Below are 17,825 nucleotides of genomic sequence, written 5' to 3'. Positions count from 1 at the left end.
GTGGACACATAGGGTTACTCACTGCTAAACTAACAGCTAATTGTTGGTAACGCAGGACCCTTTCTAGCATTTGTCAGCATTTAGCCAATTATTTATCAAGTAAGACTTCATCCAGTTGCATAAATTTGTGTTTTGCACAAGTTATAAAGTTTTGCAGTGCAATCAGTGACAGTCAGATTTCTAACTTCATTCCAGTAATAAATTTGATGAATTGTTTGATTTAAAAAAAACAAGTAATCAAATTTAACGTCACATATAGCTGTTTTCTAAAGACGTGTAGCTCTTGTAATTTACAAGAGAAGCATAAGGAAACATTTGGACAAAAATCGACAAACACATTGAATTTGCTTTTTCTTAGCTATGGAACCATGGTGAACCTTCATGGACACTGATGGTAGTCAAGCATTCTGCGCACATTATAATCCATCTGCAGACAAGTTGATTAACCATGAAAAACCCTTCAGCTGCATGATGCATGAAGAACCCTGAAACAAAACAGAACACATTGCTAATGTAGGAAATTAATTTGAGGGTCCTTTGCAGGGAAAATAATTTTGACGTAAGAATTGATGGAAAAATGTAGAGATATATAAAAAAATATGGGAAAAAATGAATAAGGGAATAATCAGAACTATAAAATACAGATTAAAGTAAATGTGTGGATCCCAATTATGGAACATTTTATGATTAATCAGAAAACTTTATTAATTTATTAACGTCATGGCTCATTCATTTAATTTATAACTTTATAAAAAAAACTTATCTTGCTTGAATCATAGCGTCCATTTTGTTAATTGTTTTCATAGAAATAATTTCTCCCTCTTCACGACGCGCTGCGCTTTTTTACGCTCGTCCAGGATCTCGCGAGATTTGGCGCTGAGCTGGTGGTGAGTGAAGTGGTTCCCTGTCCGCACCGGCTGACACACAGCAGAGAGCACAGGTGGCGTCAGCGGGAAGGCTTCCCCCGGTCTGCCCAGCGACACTTCATCTCTGCGTGACTCGACTGGGGAGTGTGGAAGAATCCAAGGCGCATCATCATCATCATCACCACCACCATCATCATCATCATCATCATCACAGCCGGCTCAGGTCACCTCCCGGCATCCTCCCTCTGAGATGGTACCTGGAGCTGCAGTCATGTCCTTCTCCGCGGCGATCTTCGGAGCCCTGATGCTGCAGTCCGTCTCCTCGCAAAACGGTAGGACAGGTGCGCTCCCGGCGGAGCAGAGATGCGGCCGTTCAGCGTGACTGCAGGTTTTTGAGTGGGGATGTCGCCGCATTCCTGCATTTATAATAAATCTCTACAAGACGCTCAAATAACCATCTAAGAAACAGATTTTGGATCGACTGAAACGCTGTTTTTGCCTCTTATGAGGGGTTAATAAATCATTCATTCAACCCGTGTTCCGCTGATCTGAGTGGGCCTCACGGAGGCCTGAGCGATGCCCCTAAAATGTCCTTTAAATTGTGGGACCGCTCAATCAGAAACGACAAGTTCTGCTCATCAGTTCAGGGATCAGGTGGATGAATCACACAAAAAAGGAAGCGCACTTCTTCCAGCTCAGGAATGTGAGGAGAGAGCTCAGGAATCCAACACTTAGTGGGAGAGATCCTTCTCTGCAGCAGTGCAGGTCCTTCTGACAGCACATGAAGCCCGGTGTAATTAGATGGAGGACCTTCAGAAGTGCTGCTCTGGAAATAGAATCAGTCCATTTTGCTGCATGTTTCTATTTATAGAGCGGAGATGCTGCACTGGGAACCATAGCTTTAATTCCTCTTGCAACAGTGACTGTTTTTAACCCATTGCTGAGATGTGCTACGCTGCAGAATGACACCGATTGGCCAGCGAGGTTTCTTCAGACGGCCCTATTCTCCTAAATCGCATCCCTGCTTGCAGTGCAGCTCAGTGTTTACCTGTCTCAGCTATTTGAATGTGTTGTCCAAGGGCAGCTCGCATTCGTTTGGAGGCATGGGGTGAGAATGAGAGAGGATCCATTCGGCCATGGTTCTCCTTGGAGGCGTCCATGTGTAGGGATTTACACATCTCTTTCTACAGACTTCCACACACCCACTCCTAACATGTCTTCTTCAGTCAACTCTCACACAAATTCATCTAAGATTGTGTGACAGTTCGTTGTTGTCTTCTTTAGTTGTTTAAATGCTTTCCAAACAAAATATGCAATACGTAAGCCGATGGCGTGAGTGTATAGTTTGTTTTTTATCGTTTTTGTACATCTGAGTCAAGAAATGCAGCATTTGCCAAAAAAACAGGAAACGCTGCGCAAGAATATACCTTAGGTTGGCATGGATACATCCACATTAAATATACAGACACATGGGATGTGTATTTAGCTGGGATGGTCTGTCTCTGTTCAACAATACCTGATGTATTCCATTTACGCTCTGTTCTCATTTGGTTTGTTTGTGTCGCTGTTCTGTCTGTTCTCACTGCCATTCTGTGGATGTATCCGTGTCGACAGGAGAGACGTATGGACGGACAGGATGTGGGTGTTGACAAACGTCATTTGAAATAGAATCAGGCAACTGTTGCATCTGTCAGTGGAACACAGTTATTTTGGGAAAATGAAATAACTTAGAATGATCCATTGATTTAATTGCAGTAGGGTCACATGTTTATTATTAGCAACAATGAAAAAATCTAATTATTATTCTCCTTGGTTATTCTAGGAGTGTTTTTAAAAATTTTTTTAAAATTAAAATGCCACATGTGACATCCAACGAGTGGTAATGAACTTCTCCACTGCTCAGTGCTCATTTTATTAACTGGATGTATGAAAATCCACACAGACTGTGTGTAAAAATAAATTGATTCAATCCGAGACATAAACGACAACCAATGCAGCCACAGACTGCAACATCCCACGACACCCCTGAATTCAAAATTTTAACGTGACCTACTTGCGCAGGTCCAAGATCAAAACTAGTGCTCTAACCTACTGTCATTGATCAAAGCACTAGATTTGATCTATGGTCTTACTCACACTGGCCTCCTCCCTCGTCTTTCTACCTTATCTGGTTCCTGAGTGTACAAAAGTTAAAATTTGACCCTGACCCAGTTTTCTGAAGGTCAAGGTCATCATCTCATTTTCATCCCCTTTGCTGCCCGAGTAATGTGTTTTTTTTTTCATCTTTCTATCTGCAGCGGTTGCGAAGATATTTGGTGGACTAACGAACAGACGAACGGACAAATACTGAAATTACAATACATCACATTATTACAGGATGTAATAGCTAATTACATCTCGCGAAGCGGTGATGTATAGTAATTGTCAGTGTGTGCTTGTCCGTCCGTCCACCATTCTTTATTACATCATTCAGCTAGTGCTTTGATCTATGGTCTTTGTTACATGTGTGCATACTAACTAACTGTAGACTGCACTAGTTACAGGATCATGGTTCTTCTAATGACCCTGAACTATGAAAGTAGGTCAGGGTCTTCTCCTTCTTTTCAGGGTAAAATTTTGTATTCAGGGGTGTTGCGGGATGTTGTATTCTCTGACTGCCCAGTTGTTCTTTATTTCCAGAGCTCTATGTGAATGCTTGGATCATGTGCTTTCTGTAGCGTCTCTGAACGGATGTCCTGCTGTCTCTGTGGGTCCGGCCTCACTGGTGATCCAATACAACGTCCATTTAGAAGCCCATCAGACACTCAGCTTGCAATGCAACAGTTTTTGATCGGGACAGGGGCTGTAGCTGCTTATGGTTTGAACGGATTCATCAGAGGATACTGAGAAAATGTACCGTGAAACAGTCATGACTATTCCGGGCCATCTGTTGTCAGGTTGTGCTGTTTGATTTGAACAACGAGTCACAAATTAGCATAAATTCAAACTCATGTCAGTCTCCATTGATTATAGAAAGGTGTGTGATTAGGGTGTTAACTAATTATTTCTGGTTTCACAGCAGGATTAATGATTCTGACAGTTTTACCAGACATGGACATGTCTGTTTGGAAGGGAGGACTGATTCCAGATTCAGCTTTCTATCGTAAATACAGAAACAATAAGATTAAAAGAAAGAGAAATCAAAGAAGTGCTTCCCAGACATTCCAAATGAAAAGCATGCATAAACAAACTGAAAGCACAATAATGGAATGATTAAAAATGTGAACTCATTTGGAGGCGGATATCGTCAGAAGATGGCAGAGCCCCCACAACATTACACTGAGTGTGTTTGCATAATTATTAGCAAGAGATCCTGCTTCGTTCCTCAAAAATGTGCACAGTTGTGTTAAAGGACAAACACACAGTTTAAAAGATGTACTTGAAAATCAGACCGCGATCTTGTTGAGCTGGTATTTTGTTGTTAGTCTATTGCCATAGAAATACAAAAATATAATTGGTAAATCACAAAAGCATTCGGTGGGTGTCTTCGTCAAGAGCCTAGAAATTTAAATAAGGGCTTAAAAATAGAAGCACTAAACAGCATTTGAAGACATTTTTTTTTAGAGCGGTGCCATTAAAGAATTCCTCTGACAGATCATTCAATAGTAGATGAAGTACTAAAAAAATGTCTTTCAGCTGAGTTAAAATAATTCAAAGGTGTAATGAGCCTTTAAAACACTTGTTTGACACTTATTTTCATGTCTCAAGAATGACAGTAATTAACAACTGAAGGGTTTCTTTGGCTGTGGCCTCCAGTGGTTTAGAATATGTGGATGATCAGGATGACTTAAAGACATGCTAAACCTCAAACGTGCAGCACTGCTAGCACGAAGCTAATATCAGCTTGCTGTGAGTGACATCATTCAGATGTGTCCAGTACGGTGGCGTGCAGCGTCAGCGCTACGCGCTCAGCACTTTAAATCCACCCAGATATGTGAGGTGGCAGGATGTGTCTCTCAGCAGTTCTGTGTCAGGAGCTGAGGTTTTAGTTCCAGTCCCAGTCCTGTTTGGGTGTTTCTTCTTGAACCTAATAAAAGGCAAGCGAGCATATAGAGAAATCCATATGGGCCTGCAGTAATCTGGGTTCTTTATGGTGAAGGGCGTTCTAGCTGGGGTCTGGTTGGCTGCCTGCTTGTTCCTCTTCCTACTTTGCTGCCGTGCAGTTCTTCTATGGAAATGGAGGAGGGGAGGGTCCATCACCGTGCGCCCACACGCTCCCCAGAGACCCAGCTCTGCAGTTTCTATAAATCTCCTCTCATTCCCATCCTCACCACCGACCGTATAGACTCATGACTACGGACCTCCTCCCCCTCTCCGTGCAGCCAGGATCAATGGTTTCATTTTTATAGCACGTAGTTCAAAGCAGCAGCACATCGGTCCAGAAAGATTGACAGCACAGATTCTCTGAAGCTTCTCCTTCTGAATCCCGTTATGTGTAGACAAGATGTGCTGGAAACGACAAGGTCATCTGGAGGACTTTTAGCTCTTATGATTCCACTAAATGGATAAAACTGAGCGAGTGAAGGCAGTCAAGGACATCCCAGAATGCAGATGTGAATTAAGGCTCCTCAGGAACAGCAGCAGTCATGGAGGAATGAAACAGATCTCAGGTCTGTCTGACAGTCGGGTTAGAGTTTGTTTGTTCATTCCAAATAAATTTTAGTTTGTCAACGTAGTTTACACAAAACCGTGATGGGCATGTTTCACTTCATGCATTTTACCTTCTCTGACGACGTTATAGTTTTGCTGTCAACGCTTTTATCCCCCAATATTCATGATGTGATGCTGAATGTTTCCCTTTATTGGGCTCACTGACGACAGTGAGATCATTATTTATGATCCATACAGTAAATACAATCAAAGTGTAGCTGAAACTGTGTGGATTCTGTCTGATGCCACATTTGATCTCTTTAAAAGTTACTGATGATGAAGAAAACCACCGTTAGTGTTGAAGTGTTTTTCTTCCTGACAGCGATTCCAAGGTGGTTCTGAATTCTAGGGGTAAATTTAATAAGCAAGGAGTCACAGTTTGAGAGTCAGACCACCCTGGAACTATCGCATCTGTGTCAAACTAAGCTGCCTTTGTGGAAAAATTCACAAACTAATCAATTAATAATGAAAGCTAAAAGAATGGAAGTTAAACGCACATGCATATTTTATATTTTGTTTCTGTTGTTGAATCAACCTTTTTTGAGTTTTTGCTTTATTTTTCTGTCTTCTTGATTATTTCACATCATCTTCTTTTGCTTTTGTCTTTCTGTCTCCTCTTCCCACTGAATTCACCCTCTTGTTTCCTTCTGTTTCCATCCTTTTTTTTTCTTCTTTTTTTTTGGGGCTTATGCTGCTACCAACACCTCCTCCACCACCGCCGACAGCGGGCTTTGTGAAATCCCCTCTCTCTGAGACTAAGCTCACGGGTGACACCTTTGAGCTGTACTGTGACGTAGTGGGAAACCCTACCCCTGAAATCCAGTGGTGGTACTCGGAGATCAACCGAGCCGATTCCTTCAGGCAGCTGTGGGACGGCGCCCGTAAGCGGCGGGTGTCTATCAACACGGCGTATGGCACCAACGGTGTGAGCGTGTTGGGCGTGTCTCGGCTCACGCCGGATGATTCTGGAACATATGAGTGCAGAGCCAGTAATGATCCACGACGTAATGACCTGCACCAAAACCCAGCCACGACCTGGATCCGCGCTCAGGCCACAATATCAGTGCTTCAGAGTGAGTGGTCGGTGCAGAAGAACCCCCAACTCCCCTCTAGATCCAGGCTGAACAGTTCCCGTGTGACTCTGCCCCCCTCCAGCCTCTCTGTAGTGCACCTCTGTAGTGCACCCCCCTCCACATGGAGAACACGTATATGTATGACCTTGAACCCGTAGAGCTCCATCACATCCTGGTCCCATTACACTCCCTGTTTCAGTTTATCTCCTTTTAGCTGTTATATTTCCATTTCATGAACTGAATATTATTATATTCAGTGATATCATATAATATAATGTGTAATTTTGATTACTATTATCGTCTCAACTAGTTTTCTTTCTGTCTTTTGTCATGCAGACTGAGTTATTTTCAGTTTGACCTTGTGAATAACCACTAACAAGCCCCCCCCCCCCCAAAAAAAACCTAAAATCAACTAAAACTCTTGATAGAAACTAAAAACTAGAAATTTTACCAATTTCTTAGGATCATTCCACATATTTTGGATGTTTTTTATGGAGATGAATTACTTTGCTTTCGGTAGCATTTTAACAGAATTTCTTTCAAACCATATTTACAAATTATAAGTAAGTTTATTAGTTAAAACTAATTTGATAATCAAGATGATTGAGGCACTCTGCAGTTTGCTACCACTCAAATTGAGCAGTTCACATGTACGCACATGTACAAACAGGATGTAGTTAATCAGGATTAAGCACAATACAACACTCCAATTAAGATGGAGTTAAACTTTAATCCATGTGAGGATTTTCCACAGGTTGAATTTCACCCAGATGCCAGTGTGTGTAGAGTTTCTATCAGAGATTTAATCTCTGCGTTTCAAGCCAGGAGAGCTGCTGAGTTCCCTCTGAGGCTCCCAGCATGAGGCCTTCATTTAGAGGTGGATCTACGTTTAGCTGCCACCTTACAGTTTTAAAGATTCCAGCCTTGTGTGATTAATTTCTACATTAAAAACAATTAGAAAAATGTGCCTTTCAGATTTATCCTGTACAGAATCTTATTCCATAAATTAAATTAAACACAGAAACTATAAATATAAATATGTAGAATATAGAATCATTGGATCCACTGGACAGAGTAATAATGAGTTAAAGTACTATTTTAAGCAGCATTTTGTACACTAATATATATAATATTTAATCAGAGAACCTCTCCAACTGAGAGTTTCACATCCAGCTCCCACTTAGAGAAAACAAAGGAAACCTGATTAACTGAAATGGAACAAATCTGGTCTGTTGACTTGTTTTTCTGAGTCCTTCCAGACTTTCTGACATCATTGAACACACAGTCGCCCTTGAGCCCCAGCAAGCGTCACCTCTGCTCCGTGCCTCTCTTACAGAGCCGTCAATCTCCACGTCTGAACACACCACGCTTCCCGTGGAAGGTGACTCCTTCACGCTGCAATGCAACCTGACCAGCAGCCGCGTCCTCGAGGAGAGTTTCTGGATGAAGAATGGGGAGGAGATCCCAGAATCACGAACCTCCAACAAGAATACTGAGTACAGGTGGGAGTGTGTGTGTGTGTGTGTGTGTGTGTGTGTGTGTGTGTGTGTGTGTGTGTGTGTGTGTGTGTGTGTGTGTGTGTGTCTGTGCATGTGAAAATTTGTGTGACTAAAATGTAAACACAGAGTTGACATGACGCTCTTCTGCAGGCAAAAGAAACCAAGAGGAGACGACGCTGGAGTGTACATGTGTGTCTTCACCTTTGAGACGGTCCCACAAGCCAACGCCACCATTGAAGTTAAATGTAGGTGTTTCTTCTTTACTACTTTCAAGGAAGCCAGCCTCAGAGATGTCACCGATAAAGGTGGCCCGAGCGGCCTTGAGTACTTGAGCTCTGTCATGTGACGACCTGTGATTTCCAACGGCTCTGCTGGCTGCTCAGGGGCAGCCGGCGCTCCTGACACCTCCATCTATCCAACGGTCGGCTCAGTGGCAGCAGATGGTGTCTTGTTTGTCTGATGCTCAGAGATTAGGTCTCAACAGCAGAGTCTGGTCAGCCTTTTCTGCTCACGCCTGACCCCAGGGACGAAATGTTTATTCTGGATGTTTTTACTCATCCTGATTTTGTCTTATGAAATGTTATTTCATTGTGAGTTCTATTTTTTTTAAATAAATTTCTGATATTTCTTCCAATTATTTAAATGTAAATTAGATTTTACACAAACAACATTATGTACAACAACCAGCTGAAAATGTTAATTTATGTTTGCCATAAATATTGCTTACTGAAGTAAATAATTTAAAATGAAAACATTAAAAGCTAATTTTTAACATCACATTATGATTAAGAGCATAATGCATTATTACAAGCATAATGCTTTTGTAATAACTGCATTCTGACAGTCATTATCATTCTTATTTTGGTGCAGCTGCTCCTGAGATTACAGGCCACAAGCGCAGTGAGAATAAGAACGAGGGCCAGCGCGCCGTCCTCTACTGTAAGTCTGTGGGCTACCCACACCCTGTCTGGACCTGGCGCAAGTTCGACAACGGCGTTTACAGGGTATGTAATCTAAAAAGAACCTCCATAAGGTACATACATGCAGTTTAATGTAACCCAATGCAACAAAATGGCACCAAACTCTACATTTAGAAAAATGAATAAGAGTTTACTTGATTATTATTCCATGTGGTGCATTTAGTTGAAGTAAAGTGTCTGTTTTCTTTATCCTTTATGGTAGCAATAACAATATTGATAAAAACATGAAAGAGCATTAGTGTCCATAGTTCCACCATTGTTAAAAAAAAATCCTCTTATTGTAAAAAATGATAAGGAGATAAAGTTTTTCTGACAACAGAAATTATTTATAATAATAAAATATTATCAATCATAAATAGTAGAAATGACGTACTGACATATTGAGACCTATTGTCTCCTAACTTGACATATTAAAAGTTATCAAGGCCATAGTTCAAAATAATTGTTTTCAGTTGTAAACAATACCTGAGTCAGAATTCATTCTGAAATTTATTGTAATTTGAAAATAAAAAAAAGGAGAAGAATAAAACAAAAAGCAGAACTAATCACTACCATTGAAAGGTACAATCGGATTCTGCAAAAATAAAATCCATCATCCTTCCATCAATCCATGGATTCATCCATCCATCCATGTTTTATTGACATTCACTAGTATCCACTACAAAACCCTAAGTGTCATTTTTAAATTTCTTTCTTCTCCTTTGACAGGAAATCGACAACACAACCGGTCGCTTCTTCATCAGCAGCAGAGACAACTACACTGAGCTCCACATTGCAAACCTGGACATCAATTTAGATCCGGGCGAGTATCACTGCAACGCCACCAACATGATTGGCAGCCGTGAGGAGAAGTCCGTGTTGAGGGTCCGCAGTCACTTGGCCCCTCTGTGGCCCCTCCTGGGCGTTTTGGCTGAGATCATCATCCTGGTCATCATCATCGTTGTTTATGAGAAGCGTAAGAAGCCAGAGGATTTACAGGACGGTGAGTCACCAGAGGTGGTGTGATTGATTTATCTGAGCAGAGACCGGTTCCATCGTTCAGTTTTGACGTAGACCTCTTCTGAAGTTTATGCAAAAACCCCGTCAGCGTGAGCGTGACACGCGTTCATCTCCCACAGTCACCCGATACGGAATTCAATTATTCAGTCCGGCGATGTGACCCGACGGGTAGACTTTAATGTTGGAGGTCAAGTCTTGTCAGGAGAATTTCATGCATTTAATATTCATGAGATATATGATACTATAGTGTTGCAGAGGTGGACAGTTTCTATTATTAATGGCTGTCCAGGGACACTGCGGTACGCTGAAGCTGTTACAAGCTAGACCATCAGACACCTATTTAGCAAAACAACCTGTGTGTCCCATCCTAAGTGCTTCAACAGTGCAGCTATATCATAAATGATGCATCATTGATATTTGGGTGACCTTTTCCTCTCAAACTGAATTTTGATGTTGTTATATGCTGATTAGATGTGCAGCGAATGAATCAGTGGCTGTACAGGAATATCTTGTCACCATGGTTAATTCCTCCATCAGAAATGGACTGTTCTGTTTAAGTCAGCATTTAGACTCATCAGTTCACAACATGGATTTATTTGCGTGGATCAAGCGGTGAAATCTTGCGTGTGATGTTAAAAATGCATATCATTAATTCCGGTTAACGTTAGCCATTGAGTGTTTTAACAGATTGTTGTAATATCTCCCATCATTTCCCCCTTTTCCTAACTTGCACAACCTAAACCGTATTTGTGGTAAGTGTGAGACTTTGCATGCTTCACGAATTTCAACAAGCATTCAGCCTCATCATCATCATCTTCCTGTTCACAGCACAGCTCTGTTTCGATCCCTCATTAGTGTTGAGTGCAGTTTTGGAGAAGATTTTATTTTTAAAGGCTATCATCACATCTTTATCAAACTCACGATTAGTGCAGTGGTGAAATAGCATGCAAGTCGATCCAAAGAACTGAAAATAGTTCATGTTTCACTGTTTGATTCTGCGTCAGTGACTCCTGCAGAGGCTGATACCAATAGAGCGTCTTCTCACTTATCTCTAGAGTGAACAGCTGCTTTTTATGGATTCTGTGCATGACAACAATATTTTTCTAAATGTGACTATTTTCTGATATGTGATTATTTTGACTTACTTATTGTGTTTTAATATCTGTTTCAGTGTGTACTTAAATGCATATTGTGTGTTTGTGATCTCATGAGGCAGTTTTCCTGCAGCATGACAGCTTCCTATTTGCTATTTTCCATCCCATAACACATTCCACACACACAGTCTCGTTGACACATGAACACAATCAAGCGTACACCATATGTCGGTCACGGCTACACGTTTTTATCCTTTATGCTTTCTGAAGAAGATACACACCTCATCAACATTATGCTACCTCCTTGCAATTATTTTATTTTTTTGCTCTTCATTTCTCCATATTTTTTTCCTTGTCGCCGCAGACGATGACCCAGCTGGACCAGTGTGAGTATTAAACACCTCAGTGGTTTATCTTTGTTCAGTTTGGTGTGTCCGCTAGCTGAATGTCTTTGAGCTTGGTGCACTGCACCTCCCAAATGTGAGTCACAATAAAAGGAGGGTGCTGTTGTGTCGCTTTATTGCGATGACATCAATCACAGGGAACGATCTGAAATCAAGTTTGGATGTACTTGTGTTTTTTTTAGGGACGCTCTGTTCAAGAAGCACCAAGCTTTTTATATCATCAGCCAGATAAATGGTTTTTAACACACTGTAATGTAAGCAGACAGGAAGGTTAATGTTGATATTATAAATGTCGGCAACTTTAAGTCCTCCTGGTCACAATGTAGTAAAATCAAATGTAATAAGTAAGAGGTGTCTGCTTGGCAGAATTTTCAATTGTTGGCAAATACTTTACATTACCTTATCATTACCAAGGTTGTCACTTATAAGCAGTTGTTCTGTGATGTCCAATGAGACCCTAGATCACAAAACCTACACCTAGAATCTGGAATCACATCTGCATCTAGCTTATTGACCTATATATCCAGACCCACTCCCATTGTACAATTTCATTGTTGTTTTGCTCAACACTCTCCCAGGTTTATGCAGATCCATAAAAGTCAAAAATTCTTTGTGCAACCCAGAGAAGAGTCTAACAGACAGACCATTGCCAGAGAAAACACTTCCTCCTTGGCAGAGTTGATAAGAAATAAAATAAGAATAAAAATAGAAGCTACTTAAGAGCCAGTTTGTCTTCCTTTCTGTTTTTTTTAAAAATAGAAATGCTAATAATTGTTTAATAGCTATAACTGAACCCAGCTCTGCTCCTCCACTACACCGAGGATTCATACCAGCTGTTTGTTGTGTACTAAAGCTGCTTTGTTACTTATTGATTGAAGGGGGGATTCTGTCGTTGACTGAGTTCCGTCCACATCCAGACGTACAGCTGTTTTCACGGCCTGAGCAGGACGAACCGTGTTAAATCAGTGGAACACCCTTTAAACCTACAGTTTTATATCAAATCTCCATTTGTGGTAAAAAAACAAAACAAAAAACTAAGAGGCTTACTTACAATTGGTTAATTATTCTAATCACCAGATTGTATGTGATTAAAGCATGTTTTTATTTTATTCATGGCTGAACAGCTTTCAGTCGCTCTGGAATCTGAACTGATTTTGTTTTTTTACTGCTGGCTAAAGGAAAACTAATTCAACCAACAACCACAAAGACAAGAACCTCCGGCAGAGGAACACAAACTGAGCAGTCTGTCTGCCGAGTAAGTACTGATTTATTAAGAGGAAGCCTAATTAATAATTCAGTTGTATTACATGCCTGTAGTCACACATTACAGCATGAGCCACAAGCCTTGTGTCAAAAGAAAACTGCTGCTATAAGGAGGTTTCTCTCCCTTTGCAGATTGCATCACACATGTTTTGACCATATGAAGGTAAACCGGAAGAGAATCCACACCAGGCATTCATTGGATTTTTCTACCAGTCTGGTTATGGAGGAGTTATGTGAGGCATGCCTTATGATTGTGTTGTGTGAGCTTATGAGGTCAGCAGGTACTCGAACAGTTATGGGATTGTAAACATTATAACTATTGTTGCTGCATGCTGATTTATCATTTTCTCATTTCCTCTGATCATTTTAATATTTCTACTACCTTTAAGATAATGCATGCAAGACGAAATGCTTTTCTTTTTGTTCTGTTCTCTGAAAGTGGCTTCATGTAGATAATCTGTGTTCTAGAGGAAAAACAAAACTGTGCAGTGTAAAAGAAGACGCCACTGTAACCTGGTATGACAGATGTGTATAGTTTTATCATTCTGCTGCGTACCAGCTCCATCACTTTTCCAGAAAGTATCTATTACATTTTAAGGGCTTTGCAATGTCCCTCTAACCTTGATGAATTACTATATGTATGTTCTGTATGTGTTACGACTATAACTACGATCAGAATGACTATAAAATATTCATATTATATGATGCACTTAATGTGGAGAATTATGAAAAACTGTATAAACCGACTTTAGGAGATCTGTACTAATCATTATAACATTGTTTTATAATTAAGTGTATTGTACAGCATGGCTATTATCCTATGCAATTATTATCATATCAATATATTGATATCACTGCAGCTTTTCATTTCTCTGTGACAAAGCTTTAAACTAGTAGGATCACCATAGAGCTGCATGAATTGTCCACGGGTGTGTGTGAAGCGGGCGAAGGAGGCCCACGTCTGAACCGATGACATGTGAAGCAAATGATCATTTTTAAGAATAAATATCTCCATAAAAAGAATGTTTGTTTCTTTATCAATAAAAACATGCCAGACCTTATGTTGTGCTGTGATCGATGCATGCAGGATGTCTCAATGGAGGGTGAGAAAATAAAGCATGTGGGCAACACTACCATCTAGTGAGATTGTGAGCAACTCGCAGTAGGAGACTGGAAATCTGGGGGAATAATAATAATAATAATAACAATAATAATAATAATAATAATAATAATAATAATAATAATAATAATAATAATATAATTTTAAAAAAGAGTCCACGGATGAAGCGGTAAGAAGATGAATAATAACAAAAAAAATAAACTTCAATTAACAGATTTCTCACTTGGTGTATATGAACCCAAACTTGTCAAACAAATGTAAGTTATACATTTTGTGTTTTATTTTTAGTATCACCAGAGCTGACCTAGCCTTTAAGACACAGATGAGCTAATTGACAGATGTCTTTGTTAATCACATGAATTGCCTCATAATGCACCATCTTCATGAATATGTAAGAATAAATGTGCAAAATGTATTTAACAATTAATTTGTAGTGTGGGAAGGAACAAGTGTGTTGGGAATGTGGGATTGACGTGACCGAGGGTTGAGGTATTGGTGTTTCTGAAGTTATGCCTGCGTGTTGATTTTATCAATATCAAACTGATTACACATATACTGTATATACAAATCCCACTATCCATAATTTGAATTAAAAAAACGGTTGTTTATGTACACAATAAAGAACTTCCTTTCAGATTTTCTCAGAGAGCCCATGTTAACATTTCTGTTGCTTCTGCTTTGTAAAATAATCCATTCACCTGATGAATGTGACGGATCAATATTCCCATTGAACAACATGTTTGTGACGCATGCCTTGCCTCGGATTGATGTTAAACCTGACCTCAGCCAGTCACACTTCCTTTACCGACAAGGCTTTGTCAAAATGAAAGGCATTCGGCTAGGACTCGGGGACTAGTCTGAGTTCCTCTGTGAGACGGCCCACGGTGTCAGTGTTGGGTTCGTCACCAGCTGAAAACAGATATGTCGCATTTTTTTAGGAATCATATCTAGAGCTGATTCTCATGAGGCAAAGTTGTTTCCCTGGATTAATTCACCACTGGGATTCAAACAGTAATAAAAACAGTGACTTTGTGAACCCTGAAGAAAATGGAACACAACTTTGGACAAAAGTGATTTGTAGGTCTGTCTATGGATTAACCTCTCGTTCAGGTGGTGAGACTAGATCTCCAACAGGCTGGTGTTTTGTGTTTAGTTACACGTTTGTGTGATGGAGGGGTTGGATTAGTGTTTGGTGCACCTAATAAACTAAACTGAATGTCACCCCTGACTTAACTGTACAACCTTCTGCAGCTTCCTGTCTTCAAAGAACCATATTAAAATCTCACAAGTTGTAATTTAACTTCTAACGGAGAGCCTTCATGTTTTTGCATGGTTTTCTGCGTATTTTTTTTCTGAGATTAAGATTGAAAACTTGCAGAATTTGTTTTTGTTTTTTTGCTTGTAATGTGACCACATGAATTGAAAATAAAGACTTTTTTTACACAAAAAATTAAGAAGTACCTCAATTGGACTGAAATTCTCTTGGCTCTTAGAGGAACCTTAAGGTGAGATTTTATTTCATCAACAGCAGCTCAGGAAAACTGTTGGAAAAGTCAAGTTAAATGTGGAGCTCAAAGAATATAAATATTTACAGTATATATTGAATAAAAAATATTTACAATACATGAACAACTACACAAATCTATATGTACCATCATCGTCTCAGTGATGAGACACCAAGAAAAGACCGTTTGCATTCAAGCATTACCATTTCATGACCACTGACTTGAAAATAAAGATGCTTTAGTAAAATGAAATGACGTCTGCTTCTGGTGGGAAATCTGGAATTGGCATCGAATGACGTCACATGACTTCATCGCTTCACTCCACATCGTAACACGCCACGCTTCCATCTGAATGACTGCAAGCTTTAGATCAGGTCAGTGAAGAATCGCACAACCAGCTGTCGATGGCCTTTCTCCAAATGAAATGCCAATGTCATTCTGTGCCAGCTGAAAGTTTCATCACGTCTCTGTGTGACTCAAAATGTTTGGTCTGTGGGATTTAACCACCTGAAAACGTTGATGCTCTGCAGGACGTTTCAGGTTTGTTTGTTTGTTTTCTGATCAATGGTCCCTTCTGACTCTGATACACCTGAATTAACTTGGATTCAACTACATTCAAAGTTCTAAAAGTTGGTACAACAGAAAAGAGTTCAGCGTCGTTGTGTCGAGAAAGTTAATAAAACTCCCTTCTGTACTGTTTTACATTAGGATATTCAGAATAAACATTTTTTCAAATGAAATATTTCAAATAATGACATGAGATATGTCAATGTGAGCATTGTTCAAACATGTGGACACTCAGGTCTCTGTTGGGGTTTATAACATGCAGTTCTGACAGAGACAAAGATCCTTTCTGATAGGGATGAAGAGGAACAGAAGAAAAAGAAGAAACTTGTTGTCATTATATAAGGCTTGCATATCTGTAGGTTGCGGATATCGACTGGTCATTTATAGTTTTGAGCTTTCCATGTGTTCAAGAAGAGAGTTTATATCAAAGTCAAAAATCTTGGGCTACCATTCCATCCTAAGCTTCCAGGATTTCTGGTTTCTTCTTTAAAAACCCAAAGGGAGCACCGATCAGACCAAATTCAACACAATGGATTGCTATGAAACCTCAAACGGTTGAGTTCAAAATGGAAAACTCTTCATGAGAAGTTGATATATAGAAAAGAGAATATCTTTGGGATCTCGCCGGAGTTCAAGGGTTGTCAAATCCCAATATAATATATCATAAATTATTCCAAATGCAAACACAAGTCTTAGTGTTATCTCAAATTCAGATCCAAGTTTTTCAACATTAACTGCATTAATATTGAAAAACAATCACAGTGTCAGATGATTTATGGATCAAAAAAAGCCAAAATGCAGTCAAGAAGGTTTTCTAAAAGGTAACTGTGACACAAGTTACTGCCTCGCACAAAAGCAACAACAAAAATGAAACAGAAAAGCACACACACACACACACACACACACACACACACACACACACACACACACACACACACACACACACACTTGAGTGTTCGTGTTCTTCAAATATTTGCACCTGCACTATATCAACCAGAACCAAGGGAACGTGAGAACATCAGTTCATTTGTTCAGGATTTCTTGTCGCATCCAGAATTGGCCTCAAGGTTACTGGTCATGGTTTACAAAATTTTGTCTCTAACTAAAATAAAGTTAGAGGCAAAAAGCTTCAGTGATTTATGAAGCAAAAAGAAAACGTTACTGACAGATGTCAAGGAGACAGTTCATGAAAGACGTGCTTCAAATTTGTTCTTCTGCACCGCTGCCCTACCTCTAAAATACCATTAACAGATTCTATATTTTATTCATGCGATCCTCACTTACTCTATCCTCACTTACTCTATCCTCACTTACTCTATCCTCACTGACTTCATTTGAATGACTGCTCTTTATTTGATTTCCATTTTCATTCTTTTATCCTTCCGTTGTGTATGCATCTCTAATCACCATTAGTAGTTAATAAATTTTTTTAGGTGCACCTTTTTTCATCACAAGATTCATGATATTAAATTACTGTAAAGCTGCTTTTCTTCCAAACAGTGCTGTATTAATAAAAGTGATTATTGTTGTTGATCTGTTTGCTGCTGTTGTTACTGTATAATTAGCACCACTGTTTGCATGATTAAGATCAGATTTTGAACATTTCTAAAACAAAGTTCTCTCTCTACTTTAAGATCCCAGTCACCTGCAGTGAAACCTAAAGCTTTTCTGTTTTTTATTTACTGTAATGATTTCGCCATGCTTTCAAAGTGACAAACAACTGTTGCGACCCGTGAAACATGATCCACGCTCCTGACTCCTGACCT

General features: G+C 39.7%; 1 protein-coding gene across 2 annotated transcripts; it reads left to right on the top strand.

Annotated features, from left to right (window-relative positions):
• Positions 1-923: 923 nt before the first annotated feature.
• Positions 924-13,844, top strand: nptna (neuroplastin a). Of its 2 annotated transcripts, XM_068312713.1 has the most exons (9): positions 924-1,198; positions 6,281-6,628; positions 7,965-8,130; positions 8,278-8,372; positions 8,998-9,131; positions 9,816-10,089; positions 11,565-11,586; positions 12,783-12,859; positions 13,000-13,844. In XM_068312713.1, exons 1-8 carry the CDS (start codon positions 1,117-1,119, stop codon positions 12,841-12,843), a joined length of 1,182 nt encoding a protein of 393 aa, XP_068168814.1. In that variant the 5' UTR covers positions 924-1,116; the 3' UTR covers positions 12,844-12,859; positions 13,000-13,844. The 2 variants fall into 2 exon arrangements, with proteins under 2 accessions (XP_068168814.1, XP_068168815.1); XM_068312714.1 differs by lacking the exon at positions 6,281-6,628.
• The last annotated feature ends 3,981 nt before the right edge of the window (positions 13,845-17,825 follow it).

Source organism: Antennarius striatus, chromosome 4 (genome assembly GCF_040054535.1).
Source record: "Antennarius striatus isolate MH-2024 chromosome 4, ASM4005453v1, whole genome shotgun sequence".
NCBI lineage: Eukaryota > Metazoa > Chordata > Actinopteri > Lophiiformes > Antennariidae > Antennarius > Antennarius striatus.
Note: the sequence above shows the minus strand (reverse complement) of the source record. Positions and strands in the feature narration are given on the sequence as shown.